Source organism: Stigmatopora argus, chromosome 10, assembly GCF_051989625.1.
Source record: "Stigmatopora argus isolate UIUO_Sarg chromosome 10, RoL_Sarg_1.0, whole genome shotgun sequence".
In the NCBI taxonomy this organism is placed as follows: Eukaryota; Metazoa; Chordata; class Actinopteri; order Syngnathiformes; family Syngnathidae; genus Stigmatopora; species Stigmatopora argus.
In genome coordinates, this window is record NC_135396.1 from 10,104,571 (window position 1) to 10,131,828 (window position 27,258).

Genomic DNA, 27,258 nt, shown 5'->3' on the forward strand with positions numbered 1-27,258 from the left:
AATTTGACTTCCTCTTTGCGAGGTTTAAACTTCAATATGCTCAAAGACATAAAGTCATGTCCCCTTGTGTCAAGAACTATTTAAAAAAAAAGTCTGCTTTTAATTAAAACCAACTTCCCATACTGAGCCAATGCATGTTTTTGAAATTAGTAATAGAGGAAAATAAATGCTTTACTAGAATAAGAATGTGCCACCATAAAAGTGCTGCATAAACAGAGCTCATCTTAAAAGACACTATTTATTTTAGATTTAATTCAAGTATATGTACATAGTATGACACAACAACGACAGGTTCATGACCAAGCTTTTTTTATTCTGACAGTGTCAGAAACTAGCAAATTTGCAAGTCTCATTCAACCTCCCATCCTGGGAGTTTCCACATATATCAGTGATATAAGGAAAAGTCATGATAGTCTGTTTGAAAGTGTCTTAATGTATTAGGGTTGAATCCTACCTTGGGACAAACGAATGGGTTGTGTCACTTGGAGTCCATCAACTGCACACATGTTCCCGCAGGGGTGTAGCATAATCACCCCTGACCTATTTTCTATGTAGCAATGTTGAGCTTCTACTCCAGGGCCTTGGACGTTGATGTCCATGGGACCATGGCCTACAGTTGTGCGGCCTGAAGGGAAGAAGGAATAATTTTAGTTACAAGTGATAAAGCCTATTTTTGAACTTTAACTGTGTAACTCAATATTTAAACTACTCTATAAAGTACTACTCAAATGTCTGACCACATGTGTAAATGTATAAACTATGTAGAATATAGTTTATGGTGGTACCAGCTACCGAGCTACTGTTGTAGCACAGAGAAACAGTGGTGGTTATAATATATACATTATTTGTACATTGGCATGTTAAAATGAAGGCACTATTCCAAACTTTTTGACAGCCTTATTTTTCCTTCCGTTATTGCTGAACAGTGAACACCTCACATTCCCCTAGCTGTTTAACTCTCCATAAGAAGGGATGACTGTCACTAAAGAGCAAAAACAAGTGTATGACTGTAAACACAGAAAGGAGGCAACCTTTAATTGTTGGATGCAATGACTAAAATGTATGTCCCAAAGAATTAGTTTATATTTTCTCTAAAATAATATAGAGCAGGGGTGGCCAACTCCGGTCCTCAAGAGCCGCTATCCGGTGTGTTTTCCATATCTCCCTCTTCTAGCACACCTGAATCAAATGACCAACTCATCAGCAAGCCGTCCAGAAGCTTGATACCGATCCTGATTATTTGATTCAGGTGTGTTGGTGGAGGGAGACATGGAAAACAGACCGGATGGCGGCTCTCGAGGACCGGAGTTGGCCACCCCTGATATAGAGAGGGGCAATGCAGTAGAGTTTGATCAATGGCCTTGTAAAATGCCAGATGTACTGCATGTGTCAGGAAACACACCCTTTGTAACAGCCTATAGAACCACAGACACATAAAGGAAAAGCAGGTGCTGACAAAGAGGCACTCAGCAGGGGTATTATTGGGAAAAAGCCAACATGGCCAAAAGGTTAAACATGAAGATACCTGCCATCAAACAGTGTAAAAACGAAGCCTGTGAGGTGGACTCTTTTTTTAGGCAAGGAAGCTCAAATTCTTACCTTCAGGCAAAGGCAGTAGAGTGATGGCAACACTGAGACGTCCACTACCAAGGCTGACAAGGTGTGGGCGCTCAGCCTGGAATTTCAGCCCCTTTCCAGTCTGGATCAGATCCAGGGGAGTGCTCTGTAAAGGAAAACTCTATAAGCTATTTTAAGGGAAAGTTTTTTTCTTCGCCATGATGAATTTTTAGTGCGATTAATACTCCGGGTCGATTAATCGTCTCGAAAATAGGGTTCACAACATAACAATATGTGGCCCTCTATGAATAATGACTACTGTCTAAAGGTGCTTCACCATGACAAGATGTTTCATTAGTACATGCTGGTTAATGCTTCACTAATGAATCCATCTTAAAGAGATTTACTCGCCATTCAGGAAATGACAGACGAGGCCGCAGTCAATGTCTTCAGTATAAGAAATGATTAGCATAGATCATTGCTCTCATTGTTTACACATTCCTAAACACACTAAGAAAAAAAATGTGTTCAAGAGTGTGTTTATGTGAGACGATGTTGCCATAACTTCGGTCTGCCACAATTAACAAACACCACTCTCCTGGAGGGCACTCAGCAGACTTGTGCTTTAAATTGCAGCCTTGGCCTGTTTTTAGCCAGACGGTGTGGCTCACATGTTTTCTTGTTATCTTCTGGATTAGAGTGTGACCAAGGGATACGTGTCTGAATAGCTGTTTAGTGAGGGAAGAACTAGTAATTTGTAAAATAGTTTGGTATTTAGAAGAACTAAAGCCAAGTATTAGGCAGTACAGTTGTATACTGCAATAACGGATGCATATTGTTTTTTTTTGTTTTTTAATCCCAGTGTTATTTTCACAAGGTGAAGAACAAGATCAACCTCAACTCTCACTCTCAAATAATTTAATTGGGAAAGAAGAATCATATTTTCTGTAAATTGATGAATAAATAGTAAGTCGCACAGTTATAAATAACCTGTGTGTCTAAAGACATCTATGCCCTGATAGGTTAATCTGATTACCTTGGTGCCAGTGATTGTTTGGGAACATTCAACCATAATAGGATTGCTGAGACTGGACTGGATGGGAATGGGGATGATGGTATGGAGTGAGAGGGTGTGACGGGAGAGCAGGAGCTTTACTTTGTGACTTCTACAGAGTGTTGCTGCTCCCATGTGGCAAATATGCATTAGCCTCTCAGCATGTGTTTATATTTTTACAATATTAAGATGGTTCTCTCCATTAACCACTAGACGGCAGTGTATGAAATAATTACATATTTCAATCATTCAAATTTATGTATTATGTATTGTCTCTCAGGTTTTTCCTCAATTTCATCTGTACAGTTCAAAATGGATTTCAGTAAGATATAAAACATTCATTAATCCATTCATTTTCTGAACCACTTTATCCTCACAATAATTTCTATGACAGCAGAATCAAATCCAAATATCACCTTCAACACCTGGTGGGAATGGGCGCCACGCTCAGTCGTGTTTCTGTTCAAGCGGTCCATGTCCATCGAGCTGTCCGCCGCACTCTGGCTTACATGAATATCCTGTGGAAGGAAATGAAAGTATTTTTCATCATATGTTTTACTCTGCAGAAAATAACAATAAAACTATTGCTTTGATATCCTAGCAGTGTCCAGATAAAGGTATCATCCAATGAATGAATGTAAAACCTGTTTTAAAAAGAATAAACACATTTAAACTGTCTTCACATGCCCCATTGTAATTGCTTAAGTGTAACATAGGGATTGCTACTTGTCACCTCTCCTCTAAAGATGTGATTCATGCTGTCAGGACAAACACACATGCACACCATATGGTACGAGGTAGTATTTAGTTGAATGTTCTGGGCACTGAGGAGGTAACCCGTCGACTCATTTAATCCCTAGTGCTAGTTCATACATTGGAAATCAGCCATTTTGCTTTGTTGGCAATAAGATACTCGAAAAACTCACACTGTTAAAACAAATAAACAAAATATATACAGTACAGGAGAAAACATGTAGGTGATTTGATGTTGAAAACATACACCAGCTTTGAAAAGAAATGAGGGAATGGGGCTGTTGCATTACCATGCCAGAAATGATTTGCTGCAGGGAAGGAAAATATGTTTCTGATATTCTCTGCCCTCGAGATAACAAAACCCTGCTATTACCTCCAAGTATTTCCTCTGCAGACTGACCCTACAGTATTCTACCGAGGCAACCTTGAACACTTAATCACAAAACAGGTTTAAAGAGTTCCATAAGAGAAACTACTTACTTGTTAATGCAAACATGACCCAGAAAAAAAGAATACAACCTTCAGGTTTCTCTTATTTGTAGCACAATCCTCTAATCTTAAAGTGATAATTACCTTCTTCTAATTGTCCAGCAGACGCAAAGCCGTCATGGTTGACCTGTTACTGGCTCAATCCTGCCAGCATGACCTCGATTAAACTGGATACCTCGAGATAAACTAACTAACTATAAAACTCAATAGCAAATTTATCAAAACTACTCCTTTACTCCAAAGATTGTTTGTTAGGAAGGCCTCTTCTTTGTCTCCAACTGGTAACTTGTGCGGCCGTATCATCAAACTCACTGGAAATGGACCTGTTGCTGCTTGCTCCACTTAACTACAACTAACTACATTCCTGGTTGGAAGCTTCAAAGACACAAGGAGGAAGGTGACATATGTGCGCGTGTGTGTTTCCGTGCATGCATGTGTGTGTGTGTGTGTGTGTGTGTGTGTGTGTGTGTGTGTGCGTGTGTGTGTGTGTGTGTGTGTGTGTGTGTGTGTGTGTGTGTGTGTGTGCGTGCGTGCGTGCGTGCGTGCGTGCGTGTGTGTGTGTGTGTGTGTGTCTTTGTGTGTTTGGGGGGGGGGGGGAGAGAGGGTGAGAGAAAGACAGAGACATGGATGTGGAAATATGAAGATGAAAATGTGAAATCACAAAATTCATGTTGCAATGGTAGCATGTAATCTCATGATAATTTTACATTTGATGCCATTTCTTGACCAACCACTTAAAAAAATAGAAACTAGACATCCTCCCAGTTTGACAACCACACACATGTCTGGACAGAAAGACAAACTGAAAAACTGGTGAACTAAGTATGAAATATGATCGAATTTGTATATAAAAGCACAAAATAATGTCGCTTTGTCAACTTTAAAGCCACTTATCATACAACATATGATTATTAATAATGAACATGGGAATCATAAATTAAATTTGGAAGGTCTTTTCCCACCACACTAAAAATGTTTGCTTCCAGACTGTGGTAGCTGACTTCAACAGCTTGTCTCTCTTTCCGAAACCCCTTCTTGCCACACAAAGACCTCTCCATACCTATATGTTCTATTTTTTCTCTTGTTCTTTCTCTCAACCCATCTCTGCTCTCATGGTAGTCCATAAAGCCTCACATTGTATGCTGACTCGGCTTCTCAGCTCATGCATGAGAAAACCTTTTTTTTTTCATTTGGATTATGAATGCGAGGGGGAGGCTCAGCATTTCGCTGGAATGCAGAGGAGAAGAAGGAGGGAGAAAAAGAAGCGGGATGCACTGCCAAAAATGTGGACGGGCTGATACTGTGGATACAGCTGATACTAACAGGGTTACAGCCAAAGCAATTATTCATTTACTCTACAGTAGTTTAGTACCACGGTCAGAGTACAGTATTTACAGCTGCTTAGTACTAGACTGTTTGCCCTTGAAGGATGTTTCTAATAGACAAAAGCATTTGTGGTCCTGTGAAACTAAACAGGAATCTTGAATGATAACGTGTATTTGTATTTGAGTTGTGTGTTGGTTGGAGACAAATTTATGTGACCAATAAAGTCGGACAGTAAAATGCCACATTTTTCATTTCCGTTGACGTCTGCTTCCTATTTAAACACTGACGTTTTATTGAGTTCATGCAGAAACAAGTCAGAGGCCCCATGGTACTTGTACTTGATGCTTCTGCTACACAGTCAAGTACTGGTAGGCTATAAAACTCTCCTAGTTGGCATCTTTTTTTGCAAAGGAATTCATAAATCCATTATACAACTGAACGCTAGACTAGAGTCTGAGTAAAGACAGCTTGACTCTATCCCTCCAATTTCATACTTGATGTCAACACCTTCAGAAGCTTAAAAAGGCCAGAAATCCATTAATCATCATCATCATCATCATCACCATGAGGAAAAAACACAATCAGGCTTCCCTTAGTCTTGTCACCCACCACAATAGGCCACCTGTGAACTGTTAACAAGCCTCGACTGGTGGGAGATTGGCTCAAGCTAAAATGATCAACATATAAAAATGTTTTTTAGTTTTGTTATGTCTAGGGCCACAGCTGTTGATGTGCCTGGCCCAGCTTCGGTCACTGGTGAAGTTTCATCTGATTGGAAATAATTTAGGTTGACATCACAAATGACTCAAGCAGAGCCACTCGTCCATCCTTCACTTTGATTGACATTCAGAAACAGCAGTCAGAACATGCAAATTCCACACACAGTGAGGACCGACCTGGGATCGAACCCTCGATCCCAGAACTGTAAAGCCGACACGCTAACCACTCTTTTGGCTAGCCCAAAAGATGAGAGATCTTGCCTTGAAATATTTCTGAATAATAAAATTCGACACAAACTGGACATGAATATTGTCTTGTTCTTTATGGAAAATGTGTCAGCTGTTTTGCGATTAGGAAAAAGTGAAATGCCAGAGAACGAAAACTCGGCAAACAAATAAACTGCTTTTGGAAAATATCATAAGGGACAATAGAAAACATCTGTGCCTTACCACAAAAATGTGTCATTCTAGACACATTTTTTGGTGACCTTCTTTAACAACACATCACTCAGCACAGGGCTTAGGAATCAAACACTGGAAGGTTTTTCTTTGCCATTTTGACCAAAATGATACATTGTGTATTTTGGATGTAACCACAGAAATGCAGTAAACAAAGGCTGAAGATGTGACTATATTAACTCAGCTGGTGTAAGGCTATGTGTTTATCACTTCTAAGCACTCCAAAACAACTGCCCACACAGACTAGAGTTATAATAATTTGGGATTTTCTTTTATTAGGTTGTGTTTAATTTATTTTGAATAGTGTTAGTTTTTTATACATTCAAATATATATATAGGGTTAGGATCATCACCTTATTGTGGTGGTGGGGTAGTGTCCAGTTTGGTGGCCTCAATGATCCCTGATTTTTTAAGATGATGTGGTTTTGTTAGCTTCATCAGGCCACGATCTCCAACTCTCACTGGAACAATTCTCAAACCGAGTCTGAAGCGGTTCAGGATGATAATCGAAAACTCCAAATCTGACACCATGGTCATCTCTGGGTCATGAGTGAGGTCCTTCCCCAAGTGGAAGAGTTTAAGTATCTCGGGCTCTTGTTCACAAGTGAGGGAATAATGGAGCGGGAGATCAACAGACCTATGTATCAGTGCAGCATCTGCATTGATGAATGCTCTGATCAGTCTGTCTATTTACCGGTTGATAGATACATTCCCACTCTCATCTCTTGTCATGAGCTGTGGAAGTCTGTGCTTCCCAGCTGAAGCTTCTGCTCCGGTGACCTGACTGGTTTGGAGGTCTGCATCATTATTTTCATGCATTAAGATCCGATTTAAATCTAAATTCAACTTCCTTGTTTACCAGTCCGAATAGGGATGTGATCCACAGGATGGAGTGTGTGACCAAGAGAAGAGGAAAATTACTGTCACTATATGTAGACTTCCTGTGTGGCAAGGAAATAATTTCCTGTTAGTGACACTGCACAAGGTCAGGGTTCGTCAGGCCAATTTTTGCAAAACTAAGCTCAAATTTTATTTCAACTGTTTTTTTCTTGTTTTTAAGATAAATGAATAGTATTAATAGAAATACATGTGTAATTTATATTAAAGGTGATATAAAATGAATTAATTCATCTTCCATACCACATACAGATTCATTACATTCTAGGAAGGTTGCCACTATCAAAGGCTGTTATGTTTCACACAGTCATACACACTCATACAAGACGCATAAAACAATGAAAGCAGAAAAAAATACTAAATGAACAGTTCCACTCTTTCACATGAACCAATTTGTAATGTCCAGTTCTGTCCAAAGCCATTTTTCATGGTATAAAAACATAGCAAACGTCATCTTTGACGTGAAACTGCTGTGGGCATGACTCAATCATTCTTTCCCCACCTCTGCTATGATGAGGTGGACACAGTTGCGAAATCTCAATAAATGTGTCACGCAAACACATTGTTTGTATGCTCACACAATGTTAACATGACAACCAGGAAGCTTATGCAGTGTTTCTCTCTTGAGCAAGTTTATACTCCAAGTCACTGCTTCCAAGTATCAATAGTATGCAAACGCTATTCTCAACTCAACATTTTTGAGCCACTGGCCTGGATGGTTGCAAGGACTGTTACAAGAAAAGGTGAAATGTTTGGAAAAAACATTTGGATTTCTGTACAACAAAATGTGATTTTAGCTTCATCTGAATCAAAACAATTGACAAACACAATTTCTTTACGGAGTGGTGGTGCCGTAAACCCGTTCAACAGTCAGCACAATTAATTCTGGAACTCACTCAATATAGGAGTCATATTGTACACCACAGAAGTGCAATTACACGACAATGCATTATCTGTTTTAAGATTGTCACACTGTGTGAAGTTTACAGGCTCAAATGTATTTATACACATTTTATCCAAAACTAAAGTCTATCTGAGCCAACCAAAAGTAATGTCTATCTCAGACAAGCCCGACATGCATATTCTTTGGGATGCGGAAGAAAACCCACGCAGGCACTAATGTATGCAATAAACTGGGGAATAACAATAATCCATTTTCACGTACCTTTCTCCCTCTGTTCTCATCTTTAAGCTCATCCCTGGGTTAGTTTACCCACCCATTATCCACATTTACCAAAGAATCAATCCAATTTGTTAGATGCAGGTTTGAACATTGTTGGCAGTAAACTAGTAGTATACGAAAGAAAGAAGGGAATGGAGTGAGGGTGTGAGCAAGAGAAGGGTGGGTAAACAATATTGTGAGGTTGTGAGGGAGGTAGTATGGGATGGGTCATTTTCACATAATTCAGCAAATAACGGTAAAGATATGGCCCTGGACTTTCCCTTTATGTGTTACAAAGTTATAAAAATTAATTACTACTGCTTTGTTTGCCACATATTATACTACATTTGGCACCAATTTTAAGAGAAATCTATTTGAGACACAAATACATTGAGAGCCAGTTTATGTTGAATTTGTCCACTCCGTTAGATGTCCAGAATCTAGTGTCACAGTTTATAGGAATGAAAAGTCGGGTTATGATTTATTTGTTTGTCTCTATTTAGAATGTGTTGTTTAGATTTGTTTCAATAGTATTTTCACTCAAGTTGTCTTTGAGAAAAATGCAAAAGAATTGCAACTGCAAACAGTTTTACTGATGTACCTTTCATATCAGTTAGTGTGTCTTTACCGTTATCACATGAGAAATACACCAAAAAATTCACAGTAAATACACCAGGTGGCTGGTGTGGGAGAAGTACCAGGATGTTGTCAGCCATATTGTCAACGCCAGCTAAGCAGAAGCCATGAGAATGAAACTAAAACCAAGGTAAGGACCATACCTGTGAAATGTCGTAACAATTCCATGTCTTTACCGATGTCCTAAAAACTTGGTGAACATAATTACTTTGCTTTTTAATGAACTGGGCATGGTGTATGCATGCAGAACACTATCATTTACTGAGTGCCAAGAAATACCATCTACCAATGTCAAAGGCTGAGGTGGAATGTTGTGTCTTTACCGTTAATAAATTTTGTCTTTACCGTTGTATGTTTAGAAACTGTGCTGTCTGCAAGAAATACATCAAAAAGATCTACAGGGATGGAACTGATGACATAAGGCAATCAAAGGAGCAAGTGTTATACCACGAATGGGAGAAGGGAGTAGAGACCAGAATGACAAATAATGGGCCAATTGATGTTGTTGTCATCCAGAAGAAAGAAAAATCTGTCACCATTGCGAAACTCTGTGATGACCTTGAGAAAGACCTTGTGGCTCTTATGGGGCACCAATATCGTATCATTCACCAGTACAAGGAGCTCAGACTAGTAAAATCCAGGTTAAATTTTAATTAATTATGTTTTCATTAAAGTTCCAGCTAAGATATTTCCAGGCAGTGCTAGTGTTGCTAATTAGAGATAATCAGAATGCTTGAATTGCATTTTGTAAATTATTCATTTTCTGAAAGTGTCTTTACCGTTATTTGCTGAATTATGTGAAAATGACCCGGATATCCTTTTGAGTCATGGAAAGTGATCCAAGCAGCACACTTGCTCACAGACTGCTCTCTGTGTCCTGACATTCAGCCCAAAGACATTGGATGGAAATTCATCATCCCCTGGAAACACTTACTCAATACTTCTTCAAGGGAATATCAGGCTGAACACTCATTTTGATTTCACTTCTTCCTCCTCTATCGCCTGATGGATCATAACCACACCTAAGCACTGTACTGTACGCCAGTAACTGGAATACTCAATTTTATTTATATTTTATGGTCAACCTGTTATGTACACATTTGCTCTTACAGAGAATCTAAAGTATTCAATGGACCTTGTAGCCTCATTTGGGGAATTTGAGAGGCAATTACTGAAAACACAGGCAAGTAAAAGGAGCTCATTAACACCACGCTGTGATGTACATGTATTAGCCACAAGCACCACTATACTAAGTTTAAAATTTGTCACCATTATTTTCCTTAGTTTTAAGTTGTAAGCAGCAGTAATCCGAGACATAAATTGTGGGGAAGTACAAAATATGGCTCACAAGAATCTGTTGAAGAGAGTAATGACAGCTGAAGAGTCTGTGAGTAATTATTTTGTTGTTAGGCTGAAGTGGAAAGCTGAATTTCTGCTTATATTAATTTTGTATTATTGTTATTTAATATGGATGTAAAACTAAATGAAAACATTTTGGAAGGCTTTGTTCAGATTCAATCCATTGAAGGTGCTAATTGTTGAAATCAGCACAAGTGACGTGCTCACAAAACCAAACACGCATTATGACCCGCCACAAGAGTAGAGTGAATGGAGTTTTATAGAGGGCCAGTGTGCTGGCCCAATCATGCTTGCTACAAAATGAAGTCATGTAACAAATAATTTCTAATCAGCAGTTGGAGAGTTGCTGCATAGTCACGTTCTCTGCCAGGAATGTGGAAGAATAGGTCCTTGCTTTGCTTTTGTTGGGGGCCCCACGAAGCCCCATACAAGCTTTCTTGTGTCTGCTTATTAGAAATTCTATGGGAAGACTCATGATTGACTGTTTGGCCTCTGCACTAATTAATTTGACTCCAGTACTGGTACAACAAACCTTAAATATGACAGGTTATTTTTTCTTATTTAATGCAAATGTTACATGACAAAGAGAGGTCTTCCAATAAATGAGCAATGTAAGGAATTTTTTTCATACCAGGAAACCATCACAGGGAAAGTATTACATGAAGATGGCCATACCACCTCATCTAAGTCATCCCAATACAAAGCAGTAGCAGCTCATTTCTTAGGACCTCCAAGATTCTCATCCTATTGCCACACACTGTGTAGGAAACTCATATCAGCCGCTTGAATCAATGACTTTGTTCTTTTGGTCATGACCCACTGCTTCTTACCATAGGTCAGGGTTAATCTGTTGATTGATCAATAAATGTGCCTTTCACCTCCATCCTCATCAACACAGATCAATACCGAGTCTGCATCCATGCATAGCAAAAACATCCCTGAGCCCCAAAAAATGAAAAATAAAATAGATCTGACGTCTACCACTTGGGAGATGAGATCATCTCTGACCAGGAGAGAGAACTTATTTTCAAGTGACTGCCATAGTCTGTTACCTAAGATAAACAAATCTACAAGAGTTAGCATTAGTCTTAAAATGATGACATCGCTTAGCCTTATCTAGTTTTGGTCATTCCTTTTGCAATGCTATTTTGCAATATACTTATGTAAGTGGTATAATAGGTGTGTATCTATTATGCAATCAGAATACCTCACTTAAAAATATACACATTTTTAGAAGATAGCAAATTTATTGTTCCAACTTCTTAGAAATTGATTTAAAGGCACTGCCCATGAAAACATGCCAAATGGATTCAATAATTCAAAAAATTCCTGTAAATGTTGACATTCTTCATTTTTAGAATTGACTGCATAATCAAAGACGTTGCATAGGTTTACACTGTTCTGGACATGATAAGCTTCAACTGTTGTGCCTGGACTGCTGTCAAATTGTGTTTACATTTCACCTTTGAGGAAAGAGATGGGTTAAAAAAAGCTGTATTCAGAAAAACTATTCAAATATGTCCCAAATTTACCTGATAAAGCTGTATGACTGATGGAAACTGTATGAAAGCTCCACTACACAGATGGAAGTCAAAACTCCTGCTGATGTCAAAAAGTTAGAAGAATGAAACTGGAGGTCCAAAGAGAAGCTTCCTGTCCTTTCTTGTCATCAAGGTTAAATCTTCATACACACTCATAAACACTGTCTGTTGCTGTCAAAACACGCAGTACGATAAAGCCATGTGGCTGACACACTGCTGACATGTACTGTTTAACTGCTGCTACTGGTCTCCTCCCTCTCAATCTCTTGGCTTACTTTTGCTCTTTCACACACACACGAATTCATGGAACCGCACACTCCTAGCTTTCCTGCCCGGTTCGCCTCGTCTCAATACACAAGGCGTTCATTCTTCTGAATAAAGAGGTCCTGTGTTCATAAAAAGAAATATTCTCCAAATGGAGTTGTGTGAGCAAAATGCTTAACAATTCAGTGGGTAACAGTGTAGGAGTCACTGTTAAGGAGATCTGTTAGCTCTTGTTTTTGTTCGTGATATGGTAAGTCATCAAATTTGCTTCAAATCTGAGAGATGGCTTTTTATACAAGAGACTTGATGTCATTCATCTACCTTATTTTTAGTTAGCTTTGCCTCTCAGGCCAGTGCCTTTATGCCAAAGTGCATCTCGCAGCAGCACAAAGTGCAAGTAATATTTGTTTTTTCAATCATTTATTCATATTAAATTATTACCATTTACAGCAATAGGCAAACAGATCAATATGAATAAACTGCACAATGTTGAATTTACAACTAGTGTAATTGCTATGTACCTGATTTTGTCATATTTCATAAATTAGCAAGAAATGTCCATTTTGTCTTGAATGTCATCCTTACTCTGTGCTGTATAATTCATAAAAACATCAGGATGATGACAAAGTATAATTATGCAAACATGAAAAGAATTTTCGTCTATTTTAATCCACATTTTCTCAGAATCTACCAAAATAGAACATGTACTGGTGTATCCTCTCTTTTGACCAAACTGCTCATTTGACTCTCCAAAATGTGTTTGTGGGTGTTAAATGCATGCAGAACTACGATATATATATACTTATGTGCTTAACATTCCATTCAGAGTGGGTGGGATTAAATTTAAGCAAATACATCCGTGTTCCACTCAGATCACACAGCTGCAATTGAAATGACCCTGACTGGCGGGGTGGCCATGTAAAAAAAAGAGTAAAACAATCTCATAACACACATTGGAACCTTCAAGGTTGAACACAATGCTTTCCACAGCACTCGTTGACGTTTTACTAGTTTAGACTCTTCCCAAAGGATAGAACTGTTGCTACCATAAAACTTTTATTTAACCCTTGAGGCCATTTTCAAGCCACATTTCAAACATGGTTGTCGTAGTACATGCATTTCATGTCATGGTGAAAAATAATTTACTGTCATTCACTGCTCCTAGGAATAACAATGTTTGAAGATATGTGCTGAAAACACGTGTACAGCCTAGGAAAGATTTTGTGCTGAATTGCTTGGACTATTACATATTTTTTCACCCATTTAGCGGCAGGATTTTGTAGGTTGGCCTAAACAAGATATCTGCTAATGTCAGCAAGAACTTGGCTTTCTAGCTCAGCCCACCTCCTCTACAAGACTATTCGGGACAATTTTAATTTCCTCATTTACTTGGGCATCATATTACAGACCTCCTTCCAACAAATATGTACATCACCGGGTTTTTATGAGCTTTAGGTCATTTGGGCTTTGTGCAATAATGCAGCCAAGCGACGAAATGCATTGAGGTTGGCTACAATTTCTTGCTTTAATTCAATTTGACTAAATTACAACTGCTACAATCCCGTCACTAAAATACATCTTTGGTTTGATGTCAACGTGTTTTATGTAATGTGAGCGTTACATAATAATGCACCAAAATACAGCAAACTAACAACAAACTGTTACAGTCACACAAAAACAAGTGCTGCGCTATGCAGTTCTGGTCGACATTAGGTGTGTTACAGTTGGCTATAATTTTGCCAAGGGCCCCCTGAATTTCTTGCATAACTTAGTAGCAGCAAAATGATATGGTGCTTTAGGAGACCACATTTAAGTCGCCTTCACTGTACACAGGCATTGGCATGGGAAGGAGTCGTAACCTCTCACACTGCATGCTGCATGTGCGCTCACTGATTTTTTGTTTTGTTTTAGTACATGAGTTAAGCAAAAATAGTTAGACCAAGTATCGTAGTTTTACTTGTTTGCTGACAGTCAATTGGCAATAGAGTAGGAATGCTTTAAACACAGTGAGCGGACACCGTACTCGGATGTTTCGTCGAAAGACCTTTGGTCCCCGGACTTTTGGTCGACCGGACGTTTGGTCGACCGGACATTTGGTAGAACGGACGTCTGGTAGAATGGACGTTTGGTAGAACGGACGTTTGGTTGCCGGGTTGTTACTGTTGAAACCAGCTCTCAAAATTATAATCATGAGAGAGAGAGATTGAGTTTAATATCTATATCATAATTTGACAGTGAGCGAACCCGGCGACCAAACGTCCGTTCTACCAAACGTCCGTTCTACCAAACGTCCGTTCTACCAAACGTCCGTTCTACCAAACGTCCGGTCGACCAAACGCCCGGTCGACCAAACGTCCAGTCGACCAAACGTCCGTTCTACCAAACGTCCGTTCTACCAAACTTCCGTTCTACCAAACGTCCGGTCGACCAAACGTCCGGTCGACCAAACGTCCAGTCGACCAAACGTCCGGTCGGCCAAACGTCCGGTTGACCAAACGTCCGGGGACCAAACGTCTTTCGACGAAACGTCCAGTCACGGCGGAGACAACAACAGCGTTTGGGACCTATTGGGGCAGTTAACTTCATTTGATTTTGAAGCCTTTTTCCATATTAGACTAGATGACTTTATTCATCCCGTATTTGGGAAATTTCACTGTCACAGTAGCAAGGGGGTGAGAATACAGACACAGGAAATACATTTTAGACATAAATAAATAGGTAATAAACACACGTTTGGACTTTGCATAAGCAGACACCTGAGACGGTAAACACTTAATCTTTAATGAAAAACATATTTGGCTGCGCTCCCTTTTATACCTCATCAATGGTGCCCACGCACCCAGTCAAATCCCACTGCCTTCATACAGACATGCAGAGAAGCATAACCTGAGGGCAGCACTGAGAGAAGCCCTCATTATGAACATCAAAAGGCCCATATGTATATAGTGACTAGATGCTTTGCAATTAGGTTGAAGAATATCATTCACTGGATGAAATCAGGGGAAATTATTGATTGAATCAGACTTGACAGGAAGGAGGAAATTGACAACTAGAGGGAAGTGGGTCATCCATCGTCTATATTAATTTATGTTAGAATGTTTTTTCACTTGATGGGTGGTGGATCAGACTCCCACATGTTGGCCCCCTCACCACCAGGCCCACAGGCCATTCAGCAGGAAGTGGCAGCTCTGTAATGGGCCCACAATGTGCCACCAGAGAGATGTTTTATTCAACCCCATTGTTGAGTCGTGGGGTATAGCAACAATAGCTTCCGTGACAGCTTTTATGTCACGCTCTGTCATTCCATTCTGAAATGTGCCACCTATTATTCTTTTCTTTCTTTCTTTTTTTTAATTTGGGGAGGGTAGTGATGTTGGTAACATGTTCAGATGTAAGTGGAGGAACACTGGCGCCACTTAGTGTCTAAAGCTAGAATGTCTTGCCCATTGCAGAATTGGAGGATATTTTTTGTCCTTGTTATAAACTGCAAAATAAAAGGTCTTTTCAACAACAACAACAAAACATTGTGATTTAATATAAGTGTGATGTTTCAAGACTATATTTAAGGGTATCTTAATATAAGTGAGTTTGAAATAGTTTAAAATACTGGATATTTGTCTTGGCCTATTAATAACTGACTTATAAGTAAGTTATAACAATATTCAAAGACCTTATTGCTTTATAGAATTCATTCCAAAATATTTGTAAAATAGATATTTCACAAAACTGCCCAAAATTTTTGATTTAACTTGGTCGAATCAAGTCAAAAAATTGTTTTATACCGGTATATTCTTAAGGATTCTCTCATTCATTTTCCAATTCAGCAAAAACTCAACTATATCAGTTATTAGAGCCTTTGCGGACTGAAAATGATCAATTAACTTAAAATATGAGTGGTGTCTACCACTTTATCTACCTATTACAACCAATAGTACACAGAACTGAATATAATCAATAACATTTGCCAGTAGGGTCTAATCATTTTTATGATGGTACATTGGCCTTGTGATAAGAAGAATCCTTTATTGCAGTAACCTCCCCTCAACAGCTGTCATGGCCTAGGATACAAATATAGAATATTTTCCCAGTGGTTTAGTGACAATATGAAATGATCAACTGGCGACCAGTCCGCGGAATTTACCAAGGATAGGCTCCAGCCAATAATACAGGACAGGCAAACAGAGTATATAGAAAATGAAAGCGCACTATGATTGTCATAAGTGAATAATGATACTGTCTTTACTGAATATTTCTCAGTGGTTTCTAAATGTATAGTTGTATACATATGCTTTGAAAGAAGATTCAAAATGTATACAAGAGACATTGTATGACAAACTACAGCTGGATGTCGGCAGGCAAAATGTAGCAGGGCCTTGTGAGAAGAAAAAGATGCCGAATGGACCTCAACTTGTTGCTGTTTAAACGGCTACTGACAGAAAATTCCACACAAGCATAGAGAATTCCAGCTTTTGTGACATACTTTTCACTTTGCAAATACTTTTGAGAAATGTTTGAAGGTGCTTTTATTTATTAGACAAACCGTTAGGTTTTGACATCCTGTGTCATATTTTGTTTCTTGTTTCCTATTTTCAGGCTGTATTCATTAACCTTGTTTTGTTTCTCATCATTAAATAATAAGGTGTTATAGCTTCTACCGTATTTGATTGACAAGGTTCATTTAAGAGATTTCTGTAGTCAGTTTGTGTGTTTTTTTTTAAACAAATCTATCCACCGGAAGCTTGACTTCATTCCTGATCTCCTGCTACATGTAAAGCATTATTGCTACAAGAAGTTCCTATTTTGCCTAACTTCTTATGTGTGGTTGTATAGTGTAGTTTCCATTTACACTTTTCGTGTGTTTTAAGTATGTTATAGATACATTGATTTGAAAAATACTGTAAACAGGTGTATCGGGTGCGGTATTGGAATTGCTGACAGACAATGCCCAAGAAAATAAGATGTAGAGTAAAATATGACATGGTATGGCTCAGTCGATTATTCTCTCACTAACTCACACACTAACAGCACCAGTGAGGGTATTCATGTAAAAGGGTGCCTTCCATGTTTCTTTCCATGGACACCAATGAGACTGAGGGCAGCAATAAGCTGAAACACTTGGCAAAGTAGGGACTATGGAGTCGGGTTTGCTTATGCAAATCCTTCAAAGTAGCAAGGATCCTAGCATTTGAAGATTCAGTTTTAAATCTAATCAACACACATGCATGTTAGTTGTGTATTTAACACATTAAATATTTTATCAGTTGGCTAAAGTAGTTCCAAGTCAGAAGCTACATGAACTCTCGTTCCTGTTCCATTGTAATTAACACTTTAGTGTCACTGTCCCAACTGATTAGTTTTTTACTTTGAACTGCACTGCCAACAGGAGCACTAATGAAGAGCCAACAAGAACCAAGTCAGCTTTGCTCGGTTATATTCCGTGTGGTTTTCCCAAGATTCCCAGAACTTGTGATTTGCAAGAGGATTAAGATCTTTAACAAGAACGAAGATAGAGAGACAGCTTTACTTGATCTTAACATTCATGTTTTTCAAGGGCAATGTTTTCCAACATTTATTGAGCCAAAACACAATTTACATTAGTAAAGAAGGAATGTCATAGCACTAAGAAAACCAAACTTTCACAAAATGTGAGTAGGGCATCTGTCATCTAGTGGAAGAACATTCTGCATGGCTTCCCCTTACTACACATCAGTGGCATAGATAGTTGAAGAAAAAATGATTTGCAGTAAATGAAGTCAGTGAAATTGGAGAATTTCCCATGGCACACCTGATTATTTCTCCCACTATCCTTCAGGAAGTTGCCCTGATATGTAATGCTGTTCATGCCAATTTCTCTCCAATTACATTCACTTCTTTCATACACAACATGTTTACCTTGATAGTCCAAAAGATGAACATTTTCCTACCTTGAATCGCACCTTTTTCAGCATCATCCCTCAATCTAAGAGATTAGCAGCCAACACAGATTGAACGCTTCCCCAAATCTGACCCTGCTCAGAAATGGCCTTTGCCCTGAGTCCAGTGTAATAGTGGATTGTCTGGTTTGAATTGCAGTCAAAACATGCACTCTGACTCAGCGGCCCCTCCGAAAAGTGTGTTTCTCACAAGCCAAAGACAACAAGGCCCGGCCAGGCTCACCCCTCTCCCTCTTCCTCCTGTGAGACCCTTTCAAAGCTTATCGTCCTGTTCATTCATTCGGAAAACAGACACACCCTCTTTTTATGAGGCGAGGGATGCTACGCCCCCTGCTCTTTAACAACACCCGCACTCCAAGTATGGGTGCTGGTAAACTCACTTGAACTCCTCCCCCTACCCAACATACACACACACACACACACACACACACACACACACACACACACACACGTCATCTCCCTGTATTTGCCCATCTGTTGGTCTGCAACGTCTCAACGGATGTTCCTCATCTTTTTGGCCGTTAGTTGTCTGCTTACAATCTCCCCTTGCTGACATATGGAAGAGTTGTAAAAGAAACAACAGGGGATTTTTGTTGTGAAAGAAGTGCTTGTTTGACCTATGACTAATGAGGCCGCAAACCAAAATGGCCGAGCCCTGTCTGCGGGTCGCTGGCAATAAAGCAGATTATGTTTAGTTGTATGCACGGTTGTTAGTGCTAATTAGATAATGGAGGCTCTAAACATTACCTAAAGGTCTTTTGAATTTCCCATGCACATGAAGTTCCCTGAAAGTGTTGCCATCATGAAACCAAAAGTACTACAGTACAGCAACAGTTGAATTTTTAATAGTACAATACATTTTAATTGTACAGCAAAACTTTTGTTGCAGGTTTAGAGGGCTCAACTTCAATGTAGCACAACCAAGGGTGGAAGTAACATAGTACAATCTAATTTCAGTAGCGTTAGAAAGTAGTTTAATTTGTACTTTTAAAAAATCTTATTTAAGCTCATTAATTCACAGCGATTGGGGGTAAAAATTCAAGTAAAAGTAGTTACCTTGATGAAATTTTGTGAGTAAAAACTGAAAATCTATTTATGTAAAAGGAAAGAGGCTTATTTAAAACATACACAGAGACTAATGATTACTTAGTTATCGCCTTTTTAAAAAATACATACGTACGGTAAATGCTGAACAAAATTATCCTCCCCATGAAATGTGTATTGCACCCACTTATGTCTTATTAGCTTACACTTTCCCATATGCACCCATCAAAACAGCGACATATGGCTCCCGAGCCATGGGTTCCCTACCCCTGCCCTGTGTAGACACGAATCGCATAAAGCAATTCAACTGGGTAATTGTCCCAATCCAATACAATATTTTTTGAGAATCAGATTTTGTCATGCGATTCAGCCTGAGCCATCAGTTAGAAATGCTAAAAATCCAATGTTGCATCTGACCCCTCCAAAAGACCTGGCATTTTTAGCAAGATGCCTCACACATTTTTCTTTTGTAAAAAAAAGCAGTTTCATGTAAACAGATAATCACAGTGCAATACTCAGTAATGACATAATGACTACAAGCAGGAACTTTTCAAGAATACATTTTATTACATTAAAGATTCTGTTTTCCCCTAATTGTACAATGGAATGTTATGATTCCCGATCAGAAATTTTAAAATGCTTGATTTAGTCATTTCCAACTCCAACAAATCCACACAACCCTTACCAACTTGAAATTTGGGGTGTTCAGGTGAAAAATAAACCACCCAAAAATCACACTTTAAATATTTAATCTGAGTTGTCAACAACAACAAGAACAAAAAGAAAAGTGGAGTAACACAGGATTAGTTTGTATTACCTGTAGACCTCTGGTTATTTATTATTGACGATGATGTACCATGACTGAAAAGAAAATCCTATTAATTGGCAGTCTTGACAGATTTCAGAACAAATTGTAATATAGTGCCAAATTGGACTATATATGGAAATTGATTGGTAAAATACTACGTGTCTACATCCAATGCCTGTTTTTGTTTTTACACTTTGACATACTTGGAAATAGCTGTCATATTATAAAATGAGCAAAATAGCAGATAGGATTTATTCAGCTCATTGACCGTTTATGTATATATATATATATATATAAGAAAACAATCATATTTGTCGTCATGCTTATTTGGGGGATGGAATCTAACATTGACCTTCCATTGCTGCCAATTACTGTAGAGGCTATAGTCACTACATGACTAACTTAAATGCTTTGCTTCATCTTGTGAGAATGCACTGAAGTAACTAATTTGTAAACTACCAGAGTTCCACAAGTAATACTAATCCCGTACCCTAACCCTATACTCAATTTTTGAATATTTTGTCCAAGAGGTCAAGGGAAAAAAAAAAGTACTTTGTGTGAGCTGCTGGTTGTGGAGTGCCCCAAAACTAATCTCTGTGGGTTATTTGGATATTTTTTCTTTTTGGCCCAGGTTAAAGTTACCTCACCCTATAATGAAATTGCCACTACTAAAACACAACAACATTTGTGTAAAGAAGGGCTACTAGGGTATTACAAAAATATCTAAGCTGAAACACTCAAATATATTCATTGGATACATCTGCTTTCCAATGTCAAATTTCAATGTCATGTGGTGTAAAATGACCAATTGCACAGTAAAAAGGTAACAAAATTATGAATGTTAAAAAGAAAAGAAAGAAAAAAAAAGGGGACTCCTCATAGACATTAATCAAAATGGGCACAGAAATTATACGCTATATATTGAAAAATTGCTTTTGAGCCAAGGTCCAATCTGAAACCATTCCAGTAAAGTGTCTTTGCATGGAGAAAAATATTGGCGAGAGCAAAAATAGTTTGATTGCTTATAATGACAAACAAGAGAACAGTTAAGCAAACAAAATCAGAAAAAGAAAGCAAGAGCCCCAATTATCCTCATCAAACTATTGCAATGCAACATAGCGAGGAAAGAATGACAGTTGAATGTATGATACCTATTTAAGCCAACTGGAGTAAAGGCAGAAACCATTGCACCGTATTCTCAGGCGCCCCAAAAGATTGTCCCGAGCACGATGTGGCCTGCCCAAAATCATCCTTGGCCTCCATTCAGGTCGGTAATATAATCAATGCAGTTCTGAAATTTTAATTACGGTTTCACGGATCCTTCTTGCTCTTAGAAACATAAATAAACCGCTGCAGCTCCATTCCAGCACTTGGGAGCAGATTTGCAAAAAGGAAAGATGGAAGTCCTGTTACCGGACACAGTCTGTGTAATAGTAGGTGGGGTGGGCAAGCAAGGACTTGTCGTTCGTTCTCTGAAGAAGATTTGGACTATTTCTTTTGTGGGCCATTTATTTTCACACTTTTCGTCAAATATTCTTACAGGATTTCATATTTGTCAACAACGAAGGAGGTTTCCAAAGAGAATCTGGCAGGGTTATCTCCATCGACGTGGGTGACTTTGGCAACCTGGTGCAGAGGGATAAAAACAAAAGACATTCATTGAGCATGTTGCAGATTGAGAGCAGACCATTCAGTTTAATTCAATTAAAAAAAAAAGAAATAAAAAAACAACAAAGAAACGAATAAATTCAAGATGCGCTATTCAAACTCTGGCTCATTGTACATATTAATCTGGCCCGCAGCATGTATTAAAAATAGCATTGGACTGGACCTACAATCTTAGCTTTCCATGCTTCAATATAAAAATATTACCATATGCAGCATGTGTGCATCAATTTCTGGCAAGTGTCTTTAAACAAAGATTTATAGTGACATTTTAATGTGAACGAGGAGTTTCAACCGTTTGCAACTTTCATAATCCTTGTTCTATTTTGAAAAAGATTGCTAAACGTGAAAACATTTAAAAGTGGCGTCTGGATCCTCTTATTTATAAAGAGCCCTTGGTGGCCCTTGCATCCTTAAATTTCGTTGAAAGTTTCAGACACCCCTCATCTAAGGTAACAACAACAACATGAGAACTACGAGAGTGAATTGATCTTGTCAAGACCTTCGAAATAAATCATGTATTATTTAAACAAGTTAAAAAAAAAAAGATTAGTTAATCCTCTTGCGATCCAGTTCCTACCTGAATGTCGCAGTAGTTGCGTTTGGACACAAAGGACACATTGACAGGGAAGAAGTCATTGGGCTGCCCACTAATGCTGAACTCCAGGCTGCCAGTCTTGTTGTTGGCATCGATGACAGGTAAGCACCACTCCAGCACGTTTCGCCTGCTGTCATGCTTGTATTCTCCATCCAGATCTCCAATTACAGGAGCTCCTACACCAGACCTGCATGGGGAAAGATCCACTATGGTGTAAAACTAGAGTGGAGGTGTCCAAAATGTTCCACAAAGGCCTGCAATGGGTGCAAGGTTTTTTTTTTCTCCCAACTGATCTTGCACAAACAGTACAAGCAGCACCTGACAGCAATTAATTATACTTAAAAAGACACCAGATTGGTGAGGACCTGCTTGGACACCGATTCTATAGGGTGATCTTTTTTGTATTTTATTATTATTACTAAAACGATGACCATATATTTTCAAGCTAATTACCGCAACCATCCAAAAAGATGATTTGATCTACTTACGGCACTGGTATGGTAATGATCACGTCGTTGAGTTCCAGACTTTCCTCCTGCAGCTCGTACTCAATATTAACGTCACAGCCAGTGCCGCTTTCTGAAGGCCAACAGTTTACTGAAGAAAGGAAACATGGTGACATTTCAGACATTTGAATGAAAATACTTTCAGGCACAGCATATATAAACATATTTGAACCGCGTTTTGCGTTTAAATCAATTTTATCATTGCTTTAACAATCAATGTATTACAACCCTGAAAGCTGCCCATGCTTCCGTTTGTTCATGCTGCCTTTAAAAATTAAAGCAAGAAAGTCCTTACCACAGCCAAATCTTCCACTTCTGTATGTCTTGGCTATTTGAAACTACTCATGATGAACCCAAATTGAAAATAAAGAATTAAATGAACACGCACATAAGTATTAGTCATTTCCGAAAGAAAATACAACAAAAACCAAAGGATTGTTTAATAGCATATTGCTAAGCTATAACTAATGGAAGGACAGGATTAGAAAGACTATTAACTTAATGACCTTACCTATGGGACGCATAAAGCCTCTTTCTAAATGGTTACTTAATACTTTAGAGGCAGACATGGGAGGACGACGTAAGTGGTGTCTATGATACTGAAACAAGCCTTGTAAACACTGCATGTTGAATAAGACATTATTTAATGGGATAGGCACATATAAAGCATTTAATCAGAACTGTGGGAGATAAAAGCCTCTTTTTGAATGACAAATCATGTTTGGTCATGAAAACGCAGACACTAATTTTACGCTCGCTATTTCAGCACCACTAACCCAGTCCAAAATGATACTGAAACACAGCAGCCACTCAGCAAAATCCTCCCTTTACTTGCTGCAACTACCTCGGCTTAAATTAGTTGATGCTTGATGGCTTTCATGGCAAACAAGCACTCAAAAGCAGTTTACTTGAATGGTACCCCTGCGCTATTATATTTATTTATTTATTCAACTTTTGAAATTGGAATGCCGAACTTACTAGTTAAAGGTATAAGTGACTCGTCTGTGGTCTGTAGTCTCCATTTCAGGACGCCAACGTCATTATTGAGAGGGAAGGCTTTCTCAGGGTTCTTCAGGCCAATCACTGAATCAGCGGTGAATAACTTCTTGTCCACATTGGGATGTGTCTGAGGGGCAAAAATAATGTTGATGCCTTTGCCAATTGTCTTTGCAATGATGTTTGACACAAAATATCATGATGTTGATTGTGTTGTGCGTTGTAATTGGATCAGTGCTTTACCTATCAATATATCATAAAATAGCCATGTATTTTTACACTCCTAGAGGTTAATTTAGTCTCTGCCATTTAAAGCAACAGAAATCAAAAGCATTAAAAGTGAGCTAGCTGGAATTGAATTCTCATGTTTCAGTCAGTGAAGGCAAAATACTCCAATCAATTTGGATTGGCAGATGCCGTCAAAAAAAACAATAAAGTTTCAGTGTTTTAATCAGTAATATGTAAACGTGCAGTCAATGTATAAACAGTTCTAGAGCAAGTCCGGCTAATCTAGCATTATCGATGACACTCAATGAGTTACTTGTGTGATCATGGAATGTGGATAAATTTACAAAATAGGACCTACTTGTAGCTGTACCCCTTTATTGTCATTATTTATAAGAACAAGGCGGATACGTCCGTTCTTGTCATCTGTCACTCGGAGCGTCACCATGCCGAGAACCTCCATGTTCTGCAGTCCACCGTCGCGGCCACAAGTGAGTGAGATCTTCTCCTCAACTCGGAGATGCACACTGTCCAGTGCAGAAAAATAGATATTGTGAGTGGGGGACCATCACAAGTAGAAGGCTAATTCAAGTTTGTTTTTGCCTGAAAGGAAAAGCTAGTCAGCAAATTCTTTACCCTACCTCTCTACATTCACTGGCACTGGTAGAGCTTTTGAAACATCTGAGCCTCTTTTCCCAGAGGATGGCATGATAGTTTCTCCTTCAGACTTTAATTTATCAACAAAGTCGTCGACCTCTTTCCCTTTAGCACCCAGCTTTAGAGCCTTGCTTGGTCCACTTGGTCTGGAAAGGTGAAGGAAAACCATTTGTCAAACAAACACTAGTTGACCATTGAGAAGATCCATTTACAGAGCAAAGTTAGAGCGTTTTATATTTAGTACCTGACTGGAGCAGGTGTTATCTTGGGCTTTTCTGGCTCTACGATAGTTTCCGTGATGATTGAGCCTGAGGAGATGCTGCTCATGCCACCACTACCAAAGCCACCAAAACCTGGTCCCTTTTTGCCAGAACGCTCTGCATCCCTTCTAGCCTGCTGCAACTCCTTGGCCTTTCTCCTCATTTCAGCCTTAGCTTCTCTTTCCTGAGTCTGTGGTTAAACAAAAGCCAATTTTAAATATTGGGGAACATCATAGAAGTACTGTCATCCATCACCACTTCGCAACTTCAGTACATTGTTTATTTATCTTTATTAAGTATTAAAAAAAAGTTCAATTCCCATAAATATGGTCAAATTGAGAACTTTGTGATAATCTCACCTCTCTGACAGCACGGAAAACCTTCTCCTCATGGGAGTCCATCTCTGTGAAGGTGCGGATTTGAGCCAGGTTGACATTCTCTCTGTAGCCTAGAGCCACAATCTCATCAAAGGCAAATATCAGGTCAAAACAGTGCTCTGATATTTCGCTCTCCTCCAGCACACGGCAGTATTCCGGGATCTGGATGGACAGAAACATATTTAATATTAGTGGTTTGTTATGACGATAAGCGGAGTTACAGTTCTTAAAATATTTCTATTTTCAAATATTCATGAAATTAAGCGTGGTCTGTGGCTACCGGAAAGAAAATTAATTGCTTCAAGTAAAGAATGGGTGGACAGTAAACCCAAACCCATTTAAAATATATTGGGACAGAACAGCACAGCGGCATAATCACGCTAAAAGCGGGAGGCTTACCACGCGAGAGAAAAGTCTGAGTGTCTCGAGGTCCTCAAGGATGTTGCTGTTCTTGGTGGTAATAAGAACCATGTATAGTTTCTCCAGCGGCTGGTACACATAACGGACACTGTCCGTTTCCACAAAGGTATGCTGCTTCCCTGTGTTCATCAGCTTGGGGAATGCAGCGAGGAGACCTTCAATTCGTGTCCGTGTCATCTCCACAAATTGTCGGGAAACGATGGCTTTGCCAGCCTTGGTGCACACCGCCGCTGCCAACAGCACCTGCCGATAACACGATGTGAGACAAACTTGCTCGTATTTGTATTTTAAAATGAACAAACCACACAAGCACAATTAAAGAAGTCAATTTTTGTTTTCAAATGATAAAACCAATTGGCTGAGAAACATGCATGCCTAATAAGAAAAGATATGACAAAAAACGATTTGACAGGCACAAGAAAGATGCAAGTACTGCAATCAACAAAATCCATATCCAGAGCGTCATTGATTGTGAGGATGTCCACCAGCTAGGAAGCTGTTATCCAAGGAGGTTTTCTTTTTTTTTTTAAACACTGCAAGTACTCGCATAATCATCACTAGCAGCATCACTACAATTGTGAAACAACTTCAAGATAAAAGCCTAGTCTAGATTTAGACGAGGTATGGCATATTTTTCAGCGATGTATAATGCTGAAGCACATTCAAGTAAAATTTGTATTTTTGCCTGATTCACCGTTTTAAAATGTTCCTTAATAAATCGATGATCAAGGAAACTTTAATAAATAATTCACATTTTTACGAGAACGAAACTATATGCTTTCCAATTTGTAAAATGTAATAGTGACAGAACTTGTCATTTAAAAAAAACTGTGGGTGATATGCACAGTGACAGCAGTTAACGATGCTTTTGCTACAGCAGGAACGAGCTAGTTCACGTCAGCACTGCCTGCACAAACCTACCACGTTTAACTTGTAATTTGGATGATCAACCAAATTCGCATCATGAAATACAGCTATACAAAAACGCCCGTAGTGTCTTTCATTATGTTGATCGTCTATTTTCTTTTTGGGTGACTTATCACCGTTAGGTAGCTAGTATCTTAGCTTGTGTTTTGAAGCACTAGGCCCAACCAAACGTAGTTCACTTTCAGGATCTGACTTTTCCTACTCACCATTTTTGTTTTTCTCACAATATGACGAAAACCTTCAGTTTCTTGTCGTTATTTCAATTGGGGTTAAATTAATCACTCCGAATAGGCGAGAGACAAGGCTCCTGCTCTCTTGAGGATGTATGATTGTGAGTTAGCCAGTATAGCGTCAATATGGCAGCAGGACTGAGCCACGTCTCCACCGGAAGTGCAGCGCTGGACCAGCCCACACCTCAAACCTGTGACGTGTCCCCACGTGATTCTTCAGTCTCACTTTCAAGCATTTCAATAAAGTAATACTATTAATTAATTAATAATAATAGTAATAATAATAATAGGGACAAATAATAATGACGGTCAAAAGGGATTTCCCAACAGTTTGACTAATATAAAACTGTATTAAATAGGGTATGATTTTGGTTGAATTTAAAAAATGCTTGCAAG

The 27,258-nt window shown here is 38.8% G+C and overlaps 2 protein-coding genes across 16 annotated transcripts in view; both read right to left on the reverse strand.

Moving 5' to 3' along the window:
- Window positions 1-18,274, reverse strand: part of phldb1b (pleckstrin homology-like domain, family B, member 1b) — a 56,717-nt gene extending 38,443 nt beyond the window's left edge. For 9 of the 15 annotated variants that reach the window (XM_077610971.1, XM_077610970.1, XM_077610973.1 and 6 more), the window contains exons 1-3: window positions 3,028-3,129; window positions 1,600-1,723; window positions 455-625 (exon numbers count right to left, since the gene is read on the reverse strand). In XM_077610971.1, the coding sequence (XP_077467097.1) occupies window positions 455-625; window positions 1,600-1,723; window positions 3,028-3,093 (361 nt within the window). In that variant the 5' untranslated portion in view covers window positions 3,094-3,129. Of the gene's footprint in view, window positions 1-454; window positions 626-1,599; window positions 1,724-3,027; window positions 3,130-3,844; window positions 4,196-11,943; window positions 12,182-18,140 lie in introns of those variants that run through there. The other 6 variants (XM_077610960.1, XM_077610964.1, XM_077610974.1 and 3 more) reach the window with 6 other exon arrangements.
- Window positions 18,275-19,737: 1,463 nt separating this feature from the next.
- On the reverse strand, window positions 19,738-27,083 carry arcn1b (archain 1b). Its single transcript, XM_077611194.1, has 10 exons — window positions 26,839-27,083; window positions 25,685-25,948; window positions 25,268-25,447; window positions 24,893-25,098; window positions 24,633-24,794; window positions 24,353-24,518; window positions 23,749-23,896; window positions 22,753-22,861; window positions 22,247-22,451; window positions 19,738-21,627 (listed from the first exon to the last, which is right to left on the reverse strand). Exons 1-10 carry the CDS (start codon window positions 26,839-26,841, stop codon window positions 21,538-21,540), a joined length of 1,533 nt encoding a protein of 510 aa, XP_077467320.1. The 5' UTR covers window positions 26,842-27,083; the 3' UTR covers window positions 19,738-21,537.
- Between the last annotated feature and the right edge of the window lie 175 nt (window positions 27,084-27,258).